We start from the raw sequence: 22,632 nt of genomic DNA on the forward strand, positions 1-22,632 counted from the left end.
TTTTTTTCTGTTCCCCTTAAAAATGTAAAATCGAAACTGAATCCAAAAACTCTCTGCATCCTTAATATAAAGTTGGGGGATTTAGTCGCTTTTAGAGCTCTCTCTAAAAGTTTTTCGCACTTTTGAAATGACTGATTTTGAAAGTTTAACGGAGTGTGTTATAGTTCAGAGCAACTTTTCAATGTTAAACGTTGTACATGTATGGGATCTGTTATCCAGAAACCCGTTATCCAGAAAGCTCCATTTAATCCAAATAATCCAGTTTTTTAAAAATGATTTCCTTTTTCTGTGTAATAATAAAACAGCAGCTTGTACTTGATCCCAACTAAGATATAATTAATCCTTATTGGAAGCAAAACCAGCCTATTGGGCTTATTTCATGTTTACATGATTTTCTAGTAGAATTAAGGTATGAAGATCCAAATTATGGAAAGCCCAGTTCCCAAGCATTCTGGATAACAGGTCCCATACCTCTATGTCCTTTTGCCAGTCTGCAGCTTAAAATGTTCTCTGGCTGACCACAACATCTTCAAAAAAAAAATAAAAAATGTTTTTTATATATATATTTGTAAGGGCTTTTTTTATTGTTATTCCTGTTTGGTATTGCTCATCTTCCTTTTTAGACATTCTCCTATTCCTCTTCCATTCAAACTGTCACTTGATTGCTAATTAAAAGAATAAGGAAAGACTATTTCACTGGGAGTAGTTTGCTTAAGCTTAAAGGGATCCTGTCATCGGAAAACATGTTTTGTTTCAAAACACATCAGTTAATAGTGCTACTCCAGCAGAATTCTGCACTGAAATCCATTTCTCAAAAGAGCAAACAGATTTTTTTATATTCAATTTTGAAATCTGACATGGGGCTAGACATTTTGTCAATTTCCCAGCTGCCCCTGGTCATGTGACTTGTGCCTGCACTTTAGAAGAGAAATGCTTTCTGGCAGGCTGCTGTTTTTCCTTCTCAATGTAACTGAATGTGTCTCAGTGGGACATGGGTTTTTACTATTAAGTGTTGTTCTTAGATCTACCAGGCAGCTGTTATCTTGTGTTAGGGAACTGTTGTCTGGTTACCTTCCCATTGTTCTTTTGTTTGGCTCCAGGGGGTGATATCACTCCAACTTGCAGTACAGCAGTAAAGAGTGATTGAAGTTTATCAGAGCACAAGTCACATGACTTGTGCAGCTGGGAAATTGACAATATGTCTAGCCCCATGTCAGATTTCAAAATTGAATATAAAAAAATCTGTTTGCTCTTTTGAGAAACGGATTTCAGCGCAAAATTCTCCTGGAGCAGCACTATTAACTGATTCATTTTGAAAAAAATGTTTTTTCCCATGACCGTATCCCTTTAAGAACACCGTAAGTCAAGACTAAATACTGTAGATGAGGATCAAGTATCTTGAGCATATGAAACCCTATTGGCCTTTTTGTTGTTCAGTGTTTCTGTGAATAACTCCCACCCACAAGAGAACTGACCTTTGTGTTATTCTATGTATTTTGCAGGCTATTTTCAGGATGAAGAGGACTTAAAAGGTGATGAAATGAAGGACGACGAAGAGGAAGATGATGACAGCAATTCCACAGCTCAGCAACAAGACAGCACTTATTCACCTACTGATGAAGAGCAGGAGATAGGTGGGGAACTTAAGAGGAGTTTCGGCTACCAGAGTCCCCCAGGAAGTCATCTATGCAACCAAGATGGGGATAGAGAGTCTCTGGTCAGTGATTCCAGTGATAAAGTTAGCGACATCAAAGGCCCATCTTCTAAAGATGCTCAGGATCCAAAAACCAGCCCTGCTCCAAAGCTTCAAGCAGAGGGGAATGACTGCATGAATAAAATGAAGACAGCCTATGCCAACATATTGTCAGATCCCTACTGGACGAGCTTGGGACTTAACGTCAAGGTGCCTCATACAGAGAGGAAAGTTTGCGAGAGTCGCAATGGAGCTAGCAAAACTGAGTTTGATTGGCATCAAGATGCACTATCCAAAAGTTTACAGCAAAACTTGCCTTCAAAGTCAATGTCTAAGCCAAACCTTTTCAGCTCAGTCCAGTTGTACCGTCAAAACGCGAAGATGTACGGCACCGTCTTTACAGGAGCGAGTAGGTTTCGATGCCGGCAGTGCAGTGCAGCTTACGACACCTTGGTGGAGCTCACGGTGCATATGAACGAAACAGGTCACTACCAAGATGACAACCGCAAAAAAGACAAGCGGATATCGACCAGCTACTCTAAGTCAAGAAAAAGAGCTTTCCATGATATGGACAAGGAAGATGCTCAGAAAGTCTTAAAATGTATGTTTTGTGGTGACTCATTTGACTCTCTCCAAGACTTGAGCGTCCACATGATTAAAACTAAACATTACCAAAAAGTGCCTTTGAAGGAACCCATACCAACACTTTCTTCAAAAATGATATCCCCAGCAAGAAAACGTGTGTTTGAAGCCACAAGGCCATGCTCACCAGATTCTACCACAGGTTCTTTTGGGGATCATGGCTCCTCACATAAAAATGGCAATGTTCAGCTATCCTCCAACAATCGTTATGGGTATCAGAATGGTGCCAGCTACACCTGGCAGTTTGAAGCCTGTAAATCTCAAATTTTAAAGTGCATGGAGTGTGGAAGTTCGCATGACACCCTGCAACAGCTTACGTCACATATGATGGTTACTGGACATTTCTTAAAAGTTACAAACTCCGCTTCCAAGAAGGGAAAACAGCTAGTCTTAGACCCTCTTGCTGTAGAAAAGATGCAGACACTATCAGAATCATCTAATGATAGCCCATCCAAACCACCAACGAATTCACCGTCTGGTAGTGCAACGCCTGAGCTTAAGACTTGTAAAGAGAGTAGATCAGACAATTCGGAAGATGGAAACAAAGAAGAAAAATCAGAGACAAGCGAGGAACCTGAAGATCCAGTGGAGAAACCATTAGACCATACTCTAAAATACCAGTATCTGAGAGAAGAAGATCTGGATGATGGTTCAAAAGAAGGTGGTGACATCTTAAAGTCGCTTGAAAACACTGTAACCTCAGCCATCAACAAGGCTCAAAATGGAACTCCAAGTTGGAGTGCATACCCCAGCATCCATGCTGCCTATCAGATCACAGATGTCATAAAACCACCGGTTCCCCTTGCTTCTCAAGTAATGCAAATGAGAAACGCATTCTCCAACAAATTTCGACCCATTGCGCCCAAGTGTAAATCTGTTTCACACGTTCCCCACACGCCACCTGACCCACAGTCAACCCAGGTAAAGGAAGAATCAGAAGTCCGAGAAGATGAAAGAGAGACAACTGAGGACTCCGAAACGACAGCAGTGGACAAAGACGAAGACTCTCCAACAATGCAAGTCTCCGGTGAGGCAAATAGGAGAGAATCAAGCTGCACTGAAGAGGAAAAGATAAAACAAAACTGCGAGAAGGAAAAAGCCAGAATCCAGGAATCCATGGAACCGTCACTCAGCAGCAGCGACTGCTCTGCATTAAGAAGTTCTGCAAATTGTTCTCCAGATTTACCTTGTGTGAATCCGCTTAGTGCTCTACAGTCCGTCTTAAACAATCATCTGGGAAAAGCCACTGAATCACTAAGGCCTCAGGCCTCTTCAAACACCAGTTCTAACACAATCAACATGTTCCCCAAATCCACCGTGAAAAAAAGTGAAAGACCAATTGCATGTCTAACTCCCCCACGGCCAGTAGGCAGCTATTTATTCAATGCCAATGACCAACCCATAGATCTTACCAAATCGAAAAGCAAGCGATTAGAGTCGGTAAAAGCACAGTCTTGTACATCTCCACCTCAGAAGCATGCTTTGTCTGACATAGCGGACATGGTCAAAGTTCTACCCAAAGCCACCACCCCAAAGCATGCTACCCCTGCAAGAAAAGCTGCTGTAAAGATAGAGATGGATGCCAGGCGCTTTGAGGATGTTTCAACCGAGGTGTCCATGTTGCATAAGAGGAAAGGCAGACAGTCCAACTGGAATCCTCAGCATCTTCTCATCCTACAAGCTCAGTTTGCCTCAAGCCTTTTTCAGACTTCAGAGGGAAAGTATCTGCTGTCGGACCTTGGGCCTCAAGAACGCATGCAGATCTCAAAATTTACAGGACTTTCTATGACAACAATCAGCCACTGGTTGGCCAACGTCAAGTATCAACTCCGAAAGACGGGAGGGACTAAGTTTTTAAAAAACATGGACAAAGGACACCCCGTGTTTTATTGCAGTGACTGCGCATCCCAGTTTAGAACACCATCCAGCTACATTAGCCATTTAGAGACCCACCTTGGTTTCCAAATGAAAGATATGAACAGGTTGGCCAATAAGCAGCAAACGAAGGTAGAAAAGATTTCAAGGGTAAAGGCTCAACGGTCACCCCAATCCAACGCCGGCGAAGAGGAGACTGACTGTAAGTTCAGATGCAAGCTGTGCTGTCGGACATTCGCCAGCAAACACGCGGTGAAACTGCATCTAAGTAAGACTCACAGCAAGTCCCCCGAAAACCATTCGCAGTTTGTGTCCGAAGTGGACGACGACTAGTTTGTGCATTTAATCCGGCGTCCGCTTCTCGGGCTCAACCAACGGAACGGGGCTTGTGTGCTTTCATAGAAGTAGTCGACTTTACTGAACATGTAAAGCTGTTTATATGATGTATATACAGTATATATATATATATAAATATATATATATTGGTCTACTTTGCATTACACAGGAAAGGAAACTCCCTACACACACACGTTATTTCCTTTGGGTTCTGTAAATGCTGCTATTAAACTTCATTGGGAAAACTTCTACTTAGCCTTCAACCATAAAATAGAATTCAGCCTCCTCTATGAAACCGCTGCCATCAAAGAACCGTTGGCCTGGCGTTGTGTCCGAGGCACGGTATTTTAGTTTATCTTACATTTATTAGCAGAGAACAATCCTGCTCTTCTTATATGTACTTACTAAAGAGTGGGAGCTGCCATATTGTTTGGCTTCGTGGGCTTTACGGGCAGCCAGATCATCGAGTTCTCACGATCACTAGAGGTGCTGTTACGCTTGCAGTTTGTCTATGAAATTCTCTATTCACACTATGCCCTACTTTTTCCCTACTGTGTACCCAACATATCTATACAATTCATTTAGATGGAGACACAATACAGGTATAGGACCCATTATCCAGAAAGCCGTTTCCCATTGACTCCGTTTTATTCAAATAATCCAAATTTTTCAAAATCATTTCTTTTTCTGTGTAATAATAAAACCGTAGCTTGTACTTGATCCCAACTAAGATATAATTAATCCTTATTGGAGGCAAAACCAGCCTATTGGCTTTATTTAATGTTTACATGATTTTCTAGTAGACTTAAGGCATGGAGATCCAAATTACAGAAAGATCTGTTATCCATAAAACCCCAGGTCCTGAGCATTCTGGAAAACAGGTCCCATACATGTACCACTTACCCTGTATTCCTACTACAGGAAATCCGAAAACCCGTTATCCAGAAAGCACCAAATTACAGATTGACCATTAAGTAATTCATATTTTTCAAATTAATTTTCTTTTTCTGTGTAATAATAAAACAGTAACTTGTACTTGATCCCAACTAAGATATAATTAATCCTTGTTGGAAGCAAAACCAGCCTTAAAACATGCGGATCCAAATTATGGAAAACCCCAGGTCCCGAGCATTCTGGCTAACTGGTCCCATACCAGTAGAGATTGTGTTTAATGAAGGAAGAGAGAATATAAGGAAAATTGGGAAGATTCGATTTCATTTTTAAACAAAAGGAAATACATTCATTATCCATAAATTTTATGTTGCATTTTCCAACTGGACTCGGAGGCTCTCAATTTAGGGCAGGACTTTACGGGCGATTTCGCAGTGTTCCGACGCGCTGCGCAAAATCGCAGGAGTCACGCCGGATGCGACGGAAACAAGGTAAGTAATTCAATTGTCGCATCCTGTCGCATTGTTGATGCGACACGACTGTGGGATGCAGACGCTGCATCTGCATCAACAATGCGACACGATCCGCCATTACTTACCTTGTTTCCGTCGCATCCGATGTGACGCCTGCAATTTTGCGCAGCGCGTCGGAACACTGCGAAATCGCTCATCACCCAAACAACATGTTGTAGAACTTTGTTTCGAATCAAATGAGGCCACGGTATATGAAAGCCGGATGAAATGGCAGTGATTGGCTGCTGCCAAGAGTTGAAAGAGGTGCAGGTGTAGGATCCGTTATCCAGACAGCTCTGAATAATGGAAAGGCCGTCTCCCATAGACTCCATTTTATCTAAATAATCCAAATTAATAATAAAACAGTCGCTTGTACTTGATCCAAACCAATATATAATTAATCCTTATTGGAAGCAAAACAAGCCTATTGGGTTTATTTAATGTTTACACGATTTTCTAGTAGACTTAAGACATGAAGATCCAAATTATGGAAAGATCCGTCATCCGGAAAACCCAGGTCCTGAGCATTTCTGGATAATCGGTCCCATACCTGTACTGCAAGTGAACAAGTTCTCCGAGTACCCACAACATGCTATTTTTTCCTTTTCTTAAAAATTTCACATTTTTTTTTATCATTTTTTGATCATTTACATTTTCCAGTTGGACGATTGCCACCATTTTTATTTATTTTTTTTTTTTTTAACAAAATAGCAAATTTTTTCCATAAAAAAAACCCATAAACAACTCTACTTCTAAGAATGTGAGTGTAATTATGATCAGTATAAGATAAGCCAATATTAGATGCCTTCTACAGGAAGGTCGCATTTTGTTGCCTCCTTTTATCTTGTCAAACAATATTTCTAATTGATCGGAACGGGGGTTTGAATCCGGTTGTCGCCGTGATTCAAAGTCAGAGGATGAATTTGTTGTTTATGCAAAATATGACAGGGGGGAAAAAAGCGTTTCCATGGTGACTTATTTGCTATGGGAACAAACGAAAGCATCTCTGGGGATCAATTAATGGAGAACTAAGGATCCGAACTTGTGTTTGGTGCTGTGGTTTATATTTCACTTTAAAATTATTCTAAATTCTCTGTTAGGGGAAATAGAGCCCCTTGTGGGAAGAAGCGATTGAAAGTTAGAGGAAACAATAGTAACCCCAAGATTTACTGCAGAAGCACCATGATCACATGGTCAGCTCATCAATGATTTTTGGATTGTTCCCTGTCCTAACTTCATGGTTGTCAATGCCCAACTCTAATGGAGCTGCCCAATGCAATCGTACGGAGGTCCTATAGTGGTCTTTAGATGAAAATGGCCCAACTAGTTGAGAAACATTGATTGAGCTGAAAGGACACCACGTTCCTATAGTCCTGCCCAAGATATTATAAATGTCCAACCCATGGTTTGTTGTCCAGACCCAATAGACTGTCTTTCACTGCTGCAGGAGGCCAATGACATTCTCACATGCATTTTCCCAACTGCAGAAGTAAATTCTCTACACCTTAAAAATACATATTGTCCCCTCAACCTCTTTGCTATGAACAAATGTCACCCATGTAACCAGTAGATGGAAAGGGCTGTGTCCATGAGAACTTACATTAGGGGTATGATCTTCTTTATGTCAAGGAACCAATACAGATAGCATGACTATTCTCTTGACAAATGGTGGAAGCCTCACTGACCCCATGGAACTGTTTTCATGGTTGAGTCACATTGGAGAAATTTAATTTTGGGCACAAGTCCTACTTATGGGTGGTATATCCGAAATCCTTGCCATAAAGCAAGACCGTTTGCTACCAGAATCGCAAATATCAGGAATTTGAGGAATTGGACAACTCAGTTTTTTTCCCTACATTTTCAGCCAAACAAAAACAATGGGGCATTATGATAAGGGAGTTCTGTGATGCATTAATACATATTGTAACCTTTTCAAGAGAAATTAACAATAAAGTGGTCATCAAGACCACGTCATTACATTCAGGATTTGACCAGAGAGTTGAACCCTAGGCTTCCATGAGTAGAGTTGACCATAGTCTGGTTGATATTGGCGGCTTACTGGCCCATGTATACAGTGACTTCCCCAACTGACCCTGATCAAACATCAGTCAAGAAAGGTGGGAAACCTCAAATTGGGCTGTGGATAATGTCTTCGCCCACAGATCATAAACAGATTAGATCAATTTGGCCCACCACTTGGTTGGTCAAATCAGGCAAAGACCTAATTGTTTGTTGACCTTTGCAAATGAACAGGCAGCCATCGAAGCCCAACTCGCTCACTGTTGAACTATTGGCCAAGAGGTTGCTAGTTCCATAGCAAGATATATCAGCGCCTTCCCAAAAGCTTTGGGACTATGATCTGTTTGTCACATATATATATACTGTATTGTGCATCACTGAGAACCTCTTGGGTCCTCCTCTACCCTGTAGGGTCTTAGAGTAAATAGTTGGGTTTTCCTCCACCTTCAACATACAGTTTTGAATTTCTTCATTAGGAATCTTTTTGACAATCACTCCACCTTGGAAACATGTTCACATATTACCCACCCCATTTGTCCTTCTTTCCTCCTCAGTATGGATGGACAACGTTGACCTCTTCACTCAACAAAACACTTGACGCTAGCATTCTAAGCCAAAGTTCTACACCGACCTGGAAAACTATATGCAGCCTGTTGGCTCCATCCACTATGCCCCCAGTGTAACCCGTGCAATGTTCTTTCATTACCCAATAAACTCTCTGCTTGTAGAGTCCTGCCCATCCTTGACTTGTTCTGTTGACCCATTTTACTGGAGAGGGTGGGAATTTTCTATCAGGCGCTTATTGTATATAGTTCCAATGTTATTTTGCGAATGGGGAGAAGCACAACGTAGAGGTACTTTTTTCACGCCTTGCATTGTTTATGATAATGTCCAACCAGAGAAGGAAAGTCCTTATTTTCTATGCTATGTTACCTTGCTACAGATGTTTAACTGATTTCAGATATAACTTAACGTTACAAAGACAAAAAAAAAAAAAAACCTCTTGTTTATGACGGACTCGGAATCTGTTAAGTTTGTAATATATAAATGCTGTAACGATTCATATTTAAGCAGGTTACGATTCAAATGCATATTACTGTTCAAACCAATTAAACTGTTATTATTTTTTAATGACTGGAAGTTTTTGATGTCTGTTTTTTTTTTTAATTAGCGGCACTGCGTGAGGTTCGGGGGCAGATAATAAATTGTTACCAAGAGACTGCAATGAGAAAAGGACCGTTGGGCTCGGCTGGTTACGGTTTAATAACCAAAACTACATGTTATTGCAGTACAGAATAGGGGCAGGTACCAGCCATCTGCTCAAATTTTCTGGATAAAGGCCTTCCAAACCCACATCACACACGGCTCATTGTGGGGCAGTGGGGTTCAGACTTTGTGGATAATGGCTCATATTTGGTCGCAACCCCCTTTAACTCATGTAACTCATATGGTTAATTTGTAGGCTAAATATGACAGTTACATAAAGTTCCTTTGGAATCTCTGGGGTAAATGTGTTCCAGATATTCTCAGAAAGCTTCCACAATGGGACTACTTTTCCTAGAGAGTCCAATGGACCTTCCGGCTTCAAATGTATCTACAACAGCCAATAACATCCGGGTAGTGTTCGCTATCCATACCTTTGGTATCCATTAGGTAAACTTTGCTTTGTGAGCTCCTCAATCGGATTGGAACCAAAGAGCAGATAAACTACTTAACCCAATCCAAATGAGGAGCCCGCCCCTCACCCTTAACCAATCTAAGGAGCTCACCCCTCAAATGGCCTCTTGAGCCATCACTGCAAATCTCTTAAACGGAAGGGAGAGGTGATACCATAGAGCAGTGCTGTCTGGTGTATTTTTAAACCAAACCCACTTTAAATAACACCTGTTACTGCAAGAACTTTTAAGACCATGGTGGTAGCACAAAAAAAATCTATCAAATGGTTGGTGCTGACTGTAGGGATATAACCCATCACAATATGCCTCCTTCTCCTCTGTGGATAACACAGCACCCCCAGCACATGGTTAAACACCTTATGGACCTCCTAAACAACTATTTCCATATGTTAATAAACCCCCACTAGGCTCATCTACTGCAGGCAATGTAGGACAGAGTATGGCACACATTTGTAAGAAGAGTATGACACACACTGAGCATAGAGCAGGAAGAGTATGGCACACACACGGAGCATGGGGCAGGGAGAGGATGGCAGGCATAGTATGGCACACAGGGAGCATAGGGCATGCAGAGTATGGCACAAACAGGGAGTATAGGGCAGGCAGAGTATGGCACACACAGGGAGCATAGGGCATGCAGAGTATGACACACACAGGGAGTATAGGGCAGGCAGAGTATGGCACACACAGGGAGCATAGGGTAGGCAGAGTATGGCACACACAGGGAGCATAGGGCAGGCAGAGTTTGTAATGAGAGAGGGTAAGGAAACGCCAGGCACCCCCAATGCTACACATTTATTCATTTAAATTCGTCACATGGAATTATGGGTTTGGATTGGCTATGGCTCCGCACACCAAATGGGGCTCTGCCAAAGAGAATCGTGCATTTGGTGCACAATTACCAAGTTCTCTTAATCACCTTTATAGGTTGGAGGCCCAGAACAAATGCCCTCTAATAAATGTTTATATTATTGCTGAAAAATCTATTCTCGTGCTCAGCTTGTGTTTTTTGAGTTAGTTGCCCTTTAAGAGCTCCCTTAGACAAGACGCAGAGAGTTGCGGAGGCCCTCACATCCACAAATTCCATAAAGACAAAATGTTTACAAAGCTGAAAACATGAACTCCCAGTCTGTCATCAGATTGTTCCATTTGGCCCTTTCCAGTAGAATTTAATATCAGTAAAACATTCCTGGTGGTAATTACATTGGTATCCGGCGTTCAGCTGCCCGGCAACCACGTGTGAGATCTTACGCCTGTCTCCCAGTGCGGAGGATCCAGCTTTTAACGGGTCAGTATGGAAATTGCTGCCATTTGCCCCCCTTCCATTTAGTTATCAATCCGCACCCTCGGGTTTGTGTATTACATAACAAACACACGCACAGACGATGCAAGAGGAGACGTTCATGCATGAAACGGAAAAAAAAATGGACCTGGGACAGATTATTAATATGTGTAAAATATTTGAAGTAGAAGGGTTACTGTCTGCTCCTACAGAAATAGGGATTGGTAACACTAGATAGGTACCTAATATATAAGGAGAGAGACAAGAGGAAAGTGTTGGAAGGGTTACTGTCTGCTCTGTTCTCATTTCCCTACAGAAATAGGGATTGGTAGCACTAGATAGGTCCCTAATATATAAGGACAGAGACAAGAGGAAAGTGTTGGAAGGGTTACGGTCTGCTCGCTCTCATTTCCCTACAGAAATAGGGATTAGTAACACTAGATAGGTACCTAATATATAAGGAGAGAGACAAGAGGAAAGTGTTGGAAGGGTTACTACCTGCTCTGCTCTCATTTCCCTACAGAAATAGGGATTGGTAGCACTAGATAGGTACCTAATATATAAGGAGAGAGACAAGAGGCAAGTGTTGGAAGGGTTACTGTCTGCTCTCTCTCATTTCCCTACAGAAATAGGGATTGGTAGCACTAGATAGGTACCTAATATATAAGGATAGAGACAAGAGGAAAGTGTTGGAAGGGTTACTGTCTGCTCTCTCTCTCATTTCCCTACAGAAATAGGGATTGGTAGCACTAGATAGGTGCCAACTTCTTCCATGCAGCTTTATTTTTCTTTACTGCAGACAATAACTGACATTTGATGACAAGTGAAAGGGTGGGGAAATAAAAAGGAGTAGAGGAGAAGTAAAGGGAAAAAAACTCTCTAATGCGTTGACACTCACTTGCCCTCTATTGTTGGAAACGATCAAGCAATCACGATTGTTCATCAAATAGCTCCTAATGCAGTGAACGCATTCGGCTATAATTTCTCCGTGCATTTATAATTACTGTCACAGAGCGCACACCTCGGTGAGCAGATTAAAGATATAAATTATTTAGCCGGGGGTTTGGGATGAGGAATCGGATTTAGCTGGCAGTGCTTATTTGTTCCCGAGCTTTGACACTTCTCATAAAAATGACTCAACTTGATGAAGAAGGCAAAGCCGTTTTAGCCATGCGGCACTTCTAAATCAAGTGTTTGGCCACGCCTTGTGCGGATGGAAAATTGAGCTTTTAAATGATAAATGGGTGTTTTGGAGTGACGGCATGTCTGATAGTTACTGGGGAAGAAGGCATAACTGTGGAGTAAAAGGGGGTTTTGAGTCAGTAGGCAATGCTGTGCCCAGGACATTCCATTCCAATATATTTTTAATTATACATATGAAAGGGAGGTGCCATATTGTTACCCTTAAGGTGACCTTGAGGTGGGAGTTATTGGGCTGATCCGATCGTGGGCCCTAGGGCCCAACGATCAGATCACGACAATATATTTTTTAACCTGCCTGATCAACATCTGCCCAATTTTCAGCCAGATATCAATTGGGGGAAGACCATTGGAGGGCCTCATACACCGTCCAATAAGCTGCCGACTTAGTTGTCAGTTTTTATCAGCCTATGTATGGGCAGCTTTAGACAGTACAGTATGAGGGTATAGCTTATTGTGTGCCCAGAACATTCCTTCTCTGTATATTTGTATTTATACATATGGGAAGGAGGTGCCATATTGTTTCCCTTAGACAGTACAGTATGAGGGTATAGCTTATTGTGTGCCCAGAACATTCCTTCTCTGTATATTTGTATTTATACATATGGGAAGGAGGTGCTATATTGTTTCCCTTAGACAGTACAGTATGAGGGTATAGCTTATTGTGTGCCCAGAACATTCCTTCTCTGTATATTTGTATTTATACATATGGGAAGGAGGTGCCATATTGTTTCCCTTAGACAGTACCGTATGAGGGTATAGCTTATTGTGTGCCCAGAACATTCCTTCTCTGTATATTTGTATTTATACATATGGGAAGGAGGTGCCATATTATTTCCCTTAGACAGTACCGTATGAGGGTATAGCTTATTGTGTGCCCAGAACATTCCTTCTCTGTATATTTGTATTAATACATATGGGAAGGAGGTGCCATATTGTTTTCCTTAGACAGTACAAGATGAGGGTATAGCTTATTGTGTGCCCAGAACATTCCTTCTCTGTATATTTGTATTAATACATATGGGAAGGAGGTGCCATATTGTTTTCCTTAGACAGTACAATATCAGGGTATAGCTTATTGTGTGCCCAGAACATTCCTTCTCTGTATATTTGTATTTATACATATGGGAAGGAGGTGCCATATTGTTTCCCTTAGACAGTTCAGTATGAGGGTATAGCTTATTGTGTGCCCAGAACATTCCTTCTCTGTATATTTGTATTTATACATATGGGAAGGAGGTGCCATATTGTTTCCCTTAGACAGTACAGTATGAGGGTATAGCTTATTGTGTGCCCAGAACTTTCCTTCCGAATTACAGGAATGCCATCTCCCTTAGACTCCATTTTATACAAATAATACAAATATTTAAAAATTATTTCCATTTTCTCTGTAATAATAAAACAGTCGCTTGTACTTGATCCCAACTAAGATATAATTAATCCTTATTGGAAGCAAAACCAGCCTATTGGGTTTATTTAATGTTTACATGATTTTCTAGTTGATTTAAAGGCATGAAGATCCAAATTACAGAAAGGTCTGTTATCCAGAAATCCCCAGGTCCTGAGCATTCTGGATAACAGGTCCCACACCCATAAAGGCTAAATAGTAGTTTATTCTGAATCACAGCCCTGTAGTATTAACTTATAATAGATGAACCTCTTTTTCTGTTGATTACTGATGACCCCTAAGCAATAGCAGAGCACACTGAGCATGTGCAGTGCTACTGACACACATAAGCCTTACAAGGTCCAAGATGGGGAACTGCTGGGGACAACTTTGAAGGCCCAGATCATTCCTGTTGTACGACTGCAGAACCTGTAGGTGGGTATAGTAAGTTCAGTATAGAAATACAGCATTTCTAGTCATATTCCTAGTAAGGTTTTAGTTCTCCTTTAAAGAAAATAGCTTTTCATTTCTATAAAAATCCACGGAGTTCAATCGCAAACAATGCCAATGCTATGTATGACCACGTCACATGATCTGGCAAAGACCTCATTGGATGCCCAGCACAATGGAAGCGGCCCGGGGGAACCTGCCAAGCTTTCCTTTTACACTGAAGCCCCTCTTTGGCTGCTAAGTGTTCCATTGAAGGAGTCCAACTAACTGCAGAGAGACGTTTGGCTACTGAGTCCGTTCATTTATCAATGTCCCCCAAAGAAACAATGGAAAGTGGAAATAAAGGGAAACAGAGAGGATGGCGGTTTTATAATAAAGAGTTCTTGTTCAAACAGGGGGCTGGTGGTTCCAGAGAGGGGGTTTAGTTACGCGCCTGAGGGTAGGAAAGTTTGGCCGGGAATTCTTATTTAAATCAAAAAATAAACACGAGTCTGTACCCAGTTAGGACAGAGACACAGGCTGCTATTTCGGGCGATTAGTCACCCAGCGACAAATCACTTCTTTGGGCGACTGATCTCCCCGAACTGCCTTCCAGCCAGCTAGAATGTAAAGCGCTGGTGGCATGGCACTCAGATCGCTTCGGCTTTCCAAGGTCGTCCGAAGTTTCCTTGTGAGGCAAAGGAAAACGAAGCGTTCCGAGTGCCATCGCGATGGTGATTTACATTGTAGCCGACGGGAAGGCAGTTCGGGGAGATTAGTCACCCGAAGAAAAAGCGATTTGTCGCTGGCCGACTAATCTCCCCGAAATAGCAGTGTGTGCCCTCACCCTTAGAGTTAGACATTTAAATGAGTGTGATCCAGCTGTCCAAGCAGATTACAGGACATGGTCGGACTGGGGGTCCTGGTGCCCACCAGGACTCTAGTACAGGGCCCCCCTACTGGCCCCCCACCCACATACTGTGACGTGAAATGCAGCTCCCCCTCGGCGTACATGGCGCCCCATCGGCACACATGCACACACTCCACGTTGCCGAAAATCCTTTTTTAAAAAAAAAAACCCGAGCATCGGGAGAGGGAGTCTGGCCTGGCAGGGGCCCATGAGGGTCAGGGCCCACCGGGTTTTTTCCGGGTGTCCCGCTGGGCCAGTTCCGACACTGTTACAGGAGATTTGTTCCCCCTTTGCATAGTTTAATTATTTATTATAAACTGGGGTCAAACTACACTTTACAAACCAATTCATTTGTATTACATCTGTTACATAATAAAAACTGTGTGTAATCATTAGATCCTGTGGGTGTTATGGTGGACCCACAGTGCAGCTGGAATGTTGCTATGGGTCAGTGTGGGTAACTGATAGTGAAATGCCAGGCAAATTAGCCCTGACCAGATACTGATCTGAATTAAAAGACATTCTACCATCCGACAGACAAGTAACATTTCCTCATATTCAGAATATATATATATATAAATGGAACTAAATTCTGCAGGAGAGATGCACAGCTTGCACTTCCACTCACCCCCACAGATACATCAGAGGAACTCTCCCTGAACCTAAATATCCCGGCGGATCATTACAGATGAGGGAAATATGAGCAGTCTCATGAGTTGGATGGATAGCCTTCAAAGCAAAGCGCTCAGCTCAGCAGCAGGACACAAAATATTTGATTTTATATTGTTAATATGTGCAGTTACCTGCCACAATAAAGGAAACACTTGAGCTAGTGGAAAGCAGCTCAATTGACCCAGGTCCCTTTTCTGGCAGGGGCTGTGGTATTTACTTTAGGAGAACAGCCCCCTAAGTTTGCTCATAGTCTGTACAGAGAGATACCATAAAACTATGACAGCATAGGTATTCCTCTGTACTAAGCACAATTCAGCAGGAACAGTCCCTAAGTTTGCTCATAGTCTGTACAGAGAGATCCCATAAAACTATGGCAGCATAGGTATTCTCCTGTACTAAGCACAATTCAGCAGGAACGCCCCCCTAAGTTTGCTCATAGTCTGTACAGAGAGATCCCATAAAACTATGGCAGCATAGGTATTCTCCTGTACTAAGCACAATTCAGCAGGAACGCCCCCCTAAGTTTGCTCATAGTCTGTACAGAGAGATCCCATAAAACTATGACAGCATAGGTATTCCCCTGTACTAAGCACAATTCAGCAGGAACAGTCCCCTAAGTTTGCTCATAGTCTGTACAGAGAGATCCCATAAAACTATGACAGCATAGGTATTCCCCTGTACTAAGCACAATTCAGCAGGAACAGTCCCCTAAGTTTGCTCATAGTCTGTACAGAGAGATCCCAAAAAACTATGGCAGCATAGGTATTCCCCTGTACTAAGCACTATTCAGCAGGAACAGTCCCCTAAGTTTGCTCATAGCCTGTACAGAGAGATACCACAAAACTATGGCAGCATAGGTATTCCCCTGTACTAAGTACAATTCAGCAGGAACAGCCCCCTACATTTTCTCATAGCCTGTACAGAGAGATCCCATAAAACTAAAATATTCCCATTCCTAAATTAGAAACAACTCACAAACCAACACACCCAGAGTTGGATCTTAAATAATTATTTTTAAATCTGACCCTGTGAACAAGCACAATCCTTTATTATAGCCCCATGAGCTCAAGGTCTTTACTGGGACCTCTACTCTCTGAGAGGTTGTTACAGGCCCAGGGCTACAGTTTGGTAAAAGTTTAAATAGGGTTCGATAGTGATAGTTTTGTTATAGTTGCTCTGGGAGCAAGAGGAAGGTTTAGGGAAGGTAGTGAGAAGCTTCTGCTCCAAGAAGGAGTGGGGTTAGGACCCGGTGGCGTGTGAACCACTAGTGCAGGGATTTCAGAGGGTGAGTTGAGGACCAGGTAGGGTGCCAAGATACAAGACCCCAGGCTGAGGATCCCAAAGCTTAGTGCTCTACCCTCAGGTAGTAGTTGCCTCACGAGTGTAGTAACTTACACTTTACCTCTGGGAGGGATCGGTCACTATTGCATTTGAACTTACCCTAAAGAAGTGACCACTGATTGCATTTGTGTTGTTGTTCACTGTTAATAAACAAGATATTGCTGCAAATAAACCTGTGACTGGAATCGATTCTGCCCAGTGGAGCACACAAGGTACTGGGTATTTAATGGGTATTTAAGGTTTATATGATTTCTAGTACACTTAAGGTCTACATTACAGAAAGAACCATTATCTGGAATACCCCAGGTCCCAAGCATTCTAACAGATTCCATTCCTGTACTAATAAAGTAATCAAGCAGACCCTATGGAGCCAAAAAAATCTAAAAATATTTTCTGCTCATATTAAACAATGCCGAGAAGACTTTTGATGGAATAGACTGGGAATTTTTGACCGCAGCTATACTTAAAATTGTAATCCCCACCAATTTTCAAGAAAAAAACCACATTATTATATACGGTTTCTGCCCTGGTTCTGGTTAATGGTCTTCTCTCAATTCCACTAGACATAACCAATGGAACTAGACAAGGCTGCCCCTTATCCCCACTACTTTACATAATTTGTATGGAATTAATTTTAACTGCCATATGCAAAGACCTGGTATATTGCAGGAATTAAAGGAGGGCAAGGAATATAAAGATGCTGCTTTTGCAGACGATCTGCTACTGATAGTTTCTAATCCAGTTATTTTATTAACCAAACTCATACAAGAACTGACAAAATATGCTACACAAAATGAATATGAAAAAATCTTAGGCCATACCATTAGGTCTTTTTTTAGATGTCTTGAGAGTTTTAGAAACCAACTTTAAATTCAAAATGGCAAACTATTTCCCTAACATACCTAGGGGTGAAAATACTGGCGACTTGCGAACTATCCTTCTCTATTACTAAATATCAAACACCTACTTCACTCCTGGTAAATGAAAATAATTATTTGGGAGACAGGGAGACTCAACACTATAAAAACTTAAAATTATCTTTAATCTACGATTCCATCTAATATTTCTAAATCCTACTTCTCTGCTCTGAATAAACCATTGGGGGCTTATATTTGGAACCAAAAAAGAATTATGATTAAAAGGGACATTTAAGATTAACCTGAAGTTAAAGAAGGTTTGTGTCTTTTACGATACAATGGAGACATTTAGAAGATACAGGGTTAAACGGCCAATTAAAGGCCTCAGTGCGGGTATGGAAAATAAACATCCCTCAATTAAACAAAACACATATTTTAGTAAATAATTTCTTGGAAATATGGCTTTAGGTTATTCAAAAAATTCCACCCATCCCCCCTGACTCCAATTACACAAAATCCCGAATTCTCACCTGGTATTTTCGATCTGGGTTTGAGAACTGCTTTCGGATTATCCAAATCCAGTTTTAAAATGTTTCCTTCCCTCCGAAGTAGACACGATACCTGTTTTGATAAAAAAAAACAAAGAGAAATAATCATCTACAGAGAGAGATCTACAAGTGCAACACATTTTATATACTCTAATGTTAATGGGTTGGTTCAACTTTAAATTAATTTTTAGTATGATGTAGAGAGGGAAATTCCAAAACAATTGGCAGTTGGTTTTAATTTTTTATTATTTGTGGTTTTTGAGTTATTTAGCTTTTTATTCAGCAGCTCTCCAGTTTGAAATTTCAGCAATCGGGTTGCTAGGGTTCAAATGACCCTAGCAACCATGCATTGATACGAATAAGAGACTGGATTATGAATAGGAGAGAACTAAATAGAAAGATAAGTAATGAAAAGTAGTGATGGGCGAATTTCTCCCATTTTGCTTTGACTAAAAATTTGCGAATTTCCCAAGAAATTCGCAAAAAAACGCAAAACACGAATTTTGACTCCCGTGTCGAAATATTTTTGATGCCGGCAACAATTCCGACACTGGCGACAATTCTGACGCCCATTAAAGTCAATCGGTGCCTAGAACTGTCGCTGGCGTCGGAATTGTCCCCGTTGTCAAAAGGTTTTTTGTGGCAAATTTCGCAAATTTATTTGCCGGCGGCGGAAATTCACCGCAAATTCATGCCTGGCGAATAAATTCGCCCATCACTAATGAAAAGTAGCAGTAACAATACAATACATTATCCGTTTTACAGGGGGGTCAGTGACCCTATTTGGAAGCTGGAAAGAGTCTGAAGAAGAAGGCAAATAATACAAAAAGTAAAAAAAAAAAAAAAATAAATAATAAAGGCCAATTGAAAATGTTGTCCACTTTTGAATCCCTTTGTTCACTGGATACAAATCTTAGACATAGTCTATAGTGATGGGTCTATTTGTCCTGTTTTCGCGAAACGGTGAAAAATTCACGAAACAAGAATTTTGACGCTCGTGTCAATTTCGATGATGGCGTTTAAGTCAATGGGCATCCGAATAATGTTGATGCATGACAGTTTTGATGTGTGCGACTTTTCCGGCGCACGTCAATTTTTTTTGTAGCCGGTGAATTTTCCCGGCAGTTTCGCATATTTATTCACCGGCGGCGAAACACGGAAATTTGCCACAAACTCCCACTTGGCTTATTTATTTTATTATTTAATTTATTCGCCCATCACTAATAGTCTAGTATTAACTTACAAATTATTACGGGACTACGAATACTCAAATATCCCTTCTTATACTACAGCATGATATAGAATGGCTGGTTCTGAGCAACTTTTCAATTGGTGTTCATTAATTTTTTCTTTTTCTTTTTATAGTTTTTGAATTATTCCAGCTTTTTATTGAACCCTGCAGCCAAAAAAAAACAAAAAACAAATGCTCTGTGAGGCTACAATTTTACCGTTATGGCTACTTTTGATTACATCTCTTTCTATTCTGGCCCTCTCCAGTCTCTCATTCACCGACTGGTTGCTAGGGTAAGCTGCACCGTAGCAACTAGAGAGCGGATGAAATGCCACATTGGAGAGCTGCTGAGCTAAAGTTTAAATAATTCCAAAACCACAAGAGATTAAAAAATGAAAACCAATTGCAAATAGCCTGAGAATATCATACATCATGCAACTGCTGAATAACAGTCAACAGAACCCCAAAGACGGGAGGAACACCCCAAAATACACACAAGGGTGAAAGACAAGAGGAATATGTTTGTGAGCAACGCCTGGTGTTTTGTAAAGTGTCGTTTTTTGATCATCTCTCTGCCAACTCCATCTGTGCCAGTCTCTCCCTGTGCCTAATAAAGTGTCAGCTCCTGTGAAGTCGGCCGGCACATGTTTAATATGAGAATAAGATGAGGCCAGAGATGGAATTATTTACATAAATATGCGGGAGGGGGCAGGGATCTGGGGGGCGCTGCGTTGATTCCAGCTCACATTTGGAAATCGTCCGTCAGTCTGTCATTAAACATGTTATCAAACGATGATAAGTGTCGGCCCCAGTCTCACTGCAGCTCCAGCTCCTCTGTGTGATGTGCAGTAATGGAATAATGAGCATTAACAACATCTCCTTTCTGTCTCACTCCCGGGACCCTCCTGCCCTCCAATAAGGGACTGGGGCTTTTGCTACTGGATTTCCTTGAAATGGGAGGGGGGGAAATGTAATTATCAGCTGTTAGATTTGATTTAATCCCCCCCCTACAATCAATCTTCTCCTCCCCCCTCATGTTTCAGCAGGAACATAAAAGCCCCCCCCCCCGATGTCTCCATCAGTGAAACATTGATAAACGTCAGAAAGAACTCAGGAGCTGACAATTAATGCGCCTGCGACTTAATGCGTTGCCCTTTCCTCTGCTGGATTTGCCGCTGACAAGTTGAGATGCCGTCACGTCAGTGATACGAGAACGGGCGGAAAAGGAGTGGTGGGGGGGTGTTATCGGTTCTGCAGGGAGTTGGCAGTTTAAGCCCTTGGGATTCAGAGGAACTAAAGAATATTTGCTATAAAATTATCAGAATATATTCAACCACACTTAATATAGCCTTAATATAGTCTGTACAGAGAGATCCCATAAACCTATGGCAGCATAGATATTCCCTGTACTAAGCACAATTCAGCAGGAACAGTCCCCTAAGTTTGCTCATAGTCTGTACAGAGAGATCCCATAAAACTATGGCAGCATAGGTATTCCCCTGTACTAAGCACAATTCAGCAGGAACAGCCCCCTAAGTTTGCTCATAGTCTGTACAGAGAGATCCCATAAAACTATGGCAGCATAGGTATTCCCCTGTACTAAGCACAATTCAGCAGGAACAGCCCCTAAGTTAGCTCATAGTCTGAACAGAGAGATCCCATAAAACTATGGCAGCATAGGTATTCCCCTGTACTATGCACAATTCAGCAGGAACAGCCCCTAAGTTAGCTCATAGTCTGTACAGAGAGATCCCATAAAACTATGGCAGCATAGGTATTCCCTGTACTAAGCACAATTCAGCAGGAACAGCCCCCTAAGTTTGCTCATAGTCTGTACAGAGAGATCCCATAAAACTATGGCAGCATAGGTATTCCCCTGTACTAAGCACAATTCAGCAGGAACAGCCCCTAAGTTAGCTCATAGTCTGTACAGAGAGATCCCATAAAACTATGGCAGCATAGGTATTCCCTGTACTAAGCACAATTCAGCAGGAACAGCACCCTAAGTTTGCTCATAGTCTGTACAGAGAGATCCCATAAAACTATGGCAGCATAGGTATCCCCTGTACTAAGCACAATTCAGCAGGAACAGCCCCCTAAGTTTGCTCATAGTCTGTACAGAGAGATCCCATACAACTATGGCAGCATAGGTATTCCCCTGTACTAAGCACATTTCAGCAGGAACAGCCCCCTTTGTTTGCTCATAGTCTGTACAGAGAGATCCCATAAAACTATGGCAGCATAGGTATTCCCCTGTACTAAGCACAATTCAGCAGGAACAGCCCCTAAGTTAGCTCATAGTCTGTACAGAGAGATCCCATAAAACTATGGCAGCATAGGTATTCCCTGTACTAAGCACAATTCAGCAGGAACAGCACCCTAAGTTTGCTCATAGTCTGTACAGAGAGATCCCATAAAACTATGGCAGCATAGGTATCCCCTGTACTAAGCACAATTCAGCAGGAACAGCCCCCTAAGTTTGCTCATAGTCTGTACAGAGAGATCCCATACAACTATGGCAGCATAGGTATTCCCCTGTACTAAGCACATTTCAGCAGGAACAGCCCCCTTTGTTTGCTCATCATAGCCCCTTTGCTAAATAAGTTCAATAATGGCATAAAAAGACTCAACATTTACAGAAAGAGTGGAATAGAACAGTCTATACTGAACTCAAAATATGATTTTTTTCCCATTTAAAAACAACGCTTGAGTTCATGAGTAAGTAATGCACTTGCAGGCAGTGCCCCCCGTGTATTCAGAGCATATGAATTGCTTGGTTACAGTCGGCCCCCATAAAACCCGCATCCATATTGACCCGACTGATAAAGCGAGCGGCCTATCTGGGTGTTTGCCGTTTGAGTGAAGCTCTCAGTAAATGCACCTTCCCATTCTCAGTGTTCAGGAGCGGAATGTGATGTACACAGGGTTGGAGTGGAGCATTGGGGGTCCACTGGGACTGCATCCAAAAGGGCCCACCTTGCAGTCACCGGGCCCCCCTCTTGACTTTTAAACTAAGCCCCCTCCCTGCGCACATTCACATACAGGTCCACACTAATCAGGGGGGCAATCTATCCCTGGATACACATGAACTCAGACACAGCCCCTGGGGGGAAGGCAGAAAGACAACGTGT

The 22,632-nt window shown here is 41.8% G+C and overlaps 1 protein-coding gene and 1 long non-coding RNA gene across 2 annotated transcripts in view; one reads left to right on the forward strand and one right to left on the reverse strand.

The window, feature by feature from the left end:
* The window catches only part of tshz2.L (teashirt zinc finger homeobox 2 L homeolog), a 129,877-nt gene extending 124,652 nt beyond the window's left edge, over window positions 1-5,225 (forward strand). Inside the window, exon 2 of the mRNA XM_018234939.2 lies at window positions 1,503-5,225. Coding sequence (XP_018090428.1) covers window positions 1,503-4,543 — 3,041 coding nt within the window. The 3' untranslated portion in view covers window positions 4,544-5,225. The remainder of the gene's footprint in view (window positions 1-1,502) is intronic.
* Window positions 1-22,632, reverse strand: part of LOC108700903 — a 166,779-nt gene that overhangs the window by 89,701 nt on the left and 54,446 nt on the right. Inside the window, exon 2 of the long non-coding RNA XR_001933063.2 lies at window positions 18,253-18,343. This is a non-coding gene — a long non-coding RNA (uncharacterized LOC108700903). The remainder of the gene's footprint in view (window positions 1-18,252; window positions 18,344-22,632) is intronic.

This window comes from Xenopus laevis, chromosome 9_10L (assembly GCF_017654675.1).
Source record: "Xenopus laevis strain J_2021 chromosome 9_10L, Xenopus_laevis_v10.1, whole genome shotgun sequence".
Classification (NCBI taxonomy): domain Eukaryota; kingdom Metazoa; phylum Chordata; class Amphibia; order Anura; family Pipidae; genus Xenopus; species Xenopus laevis.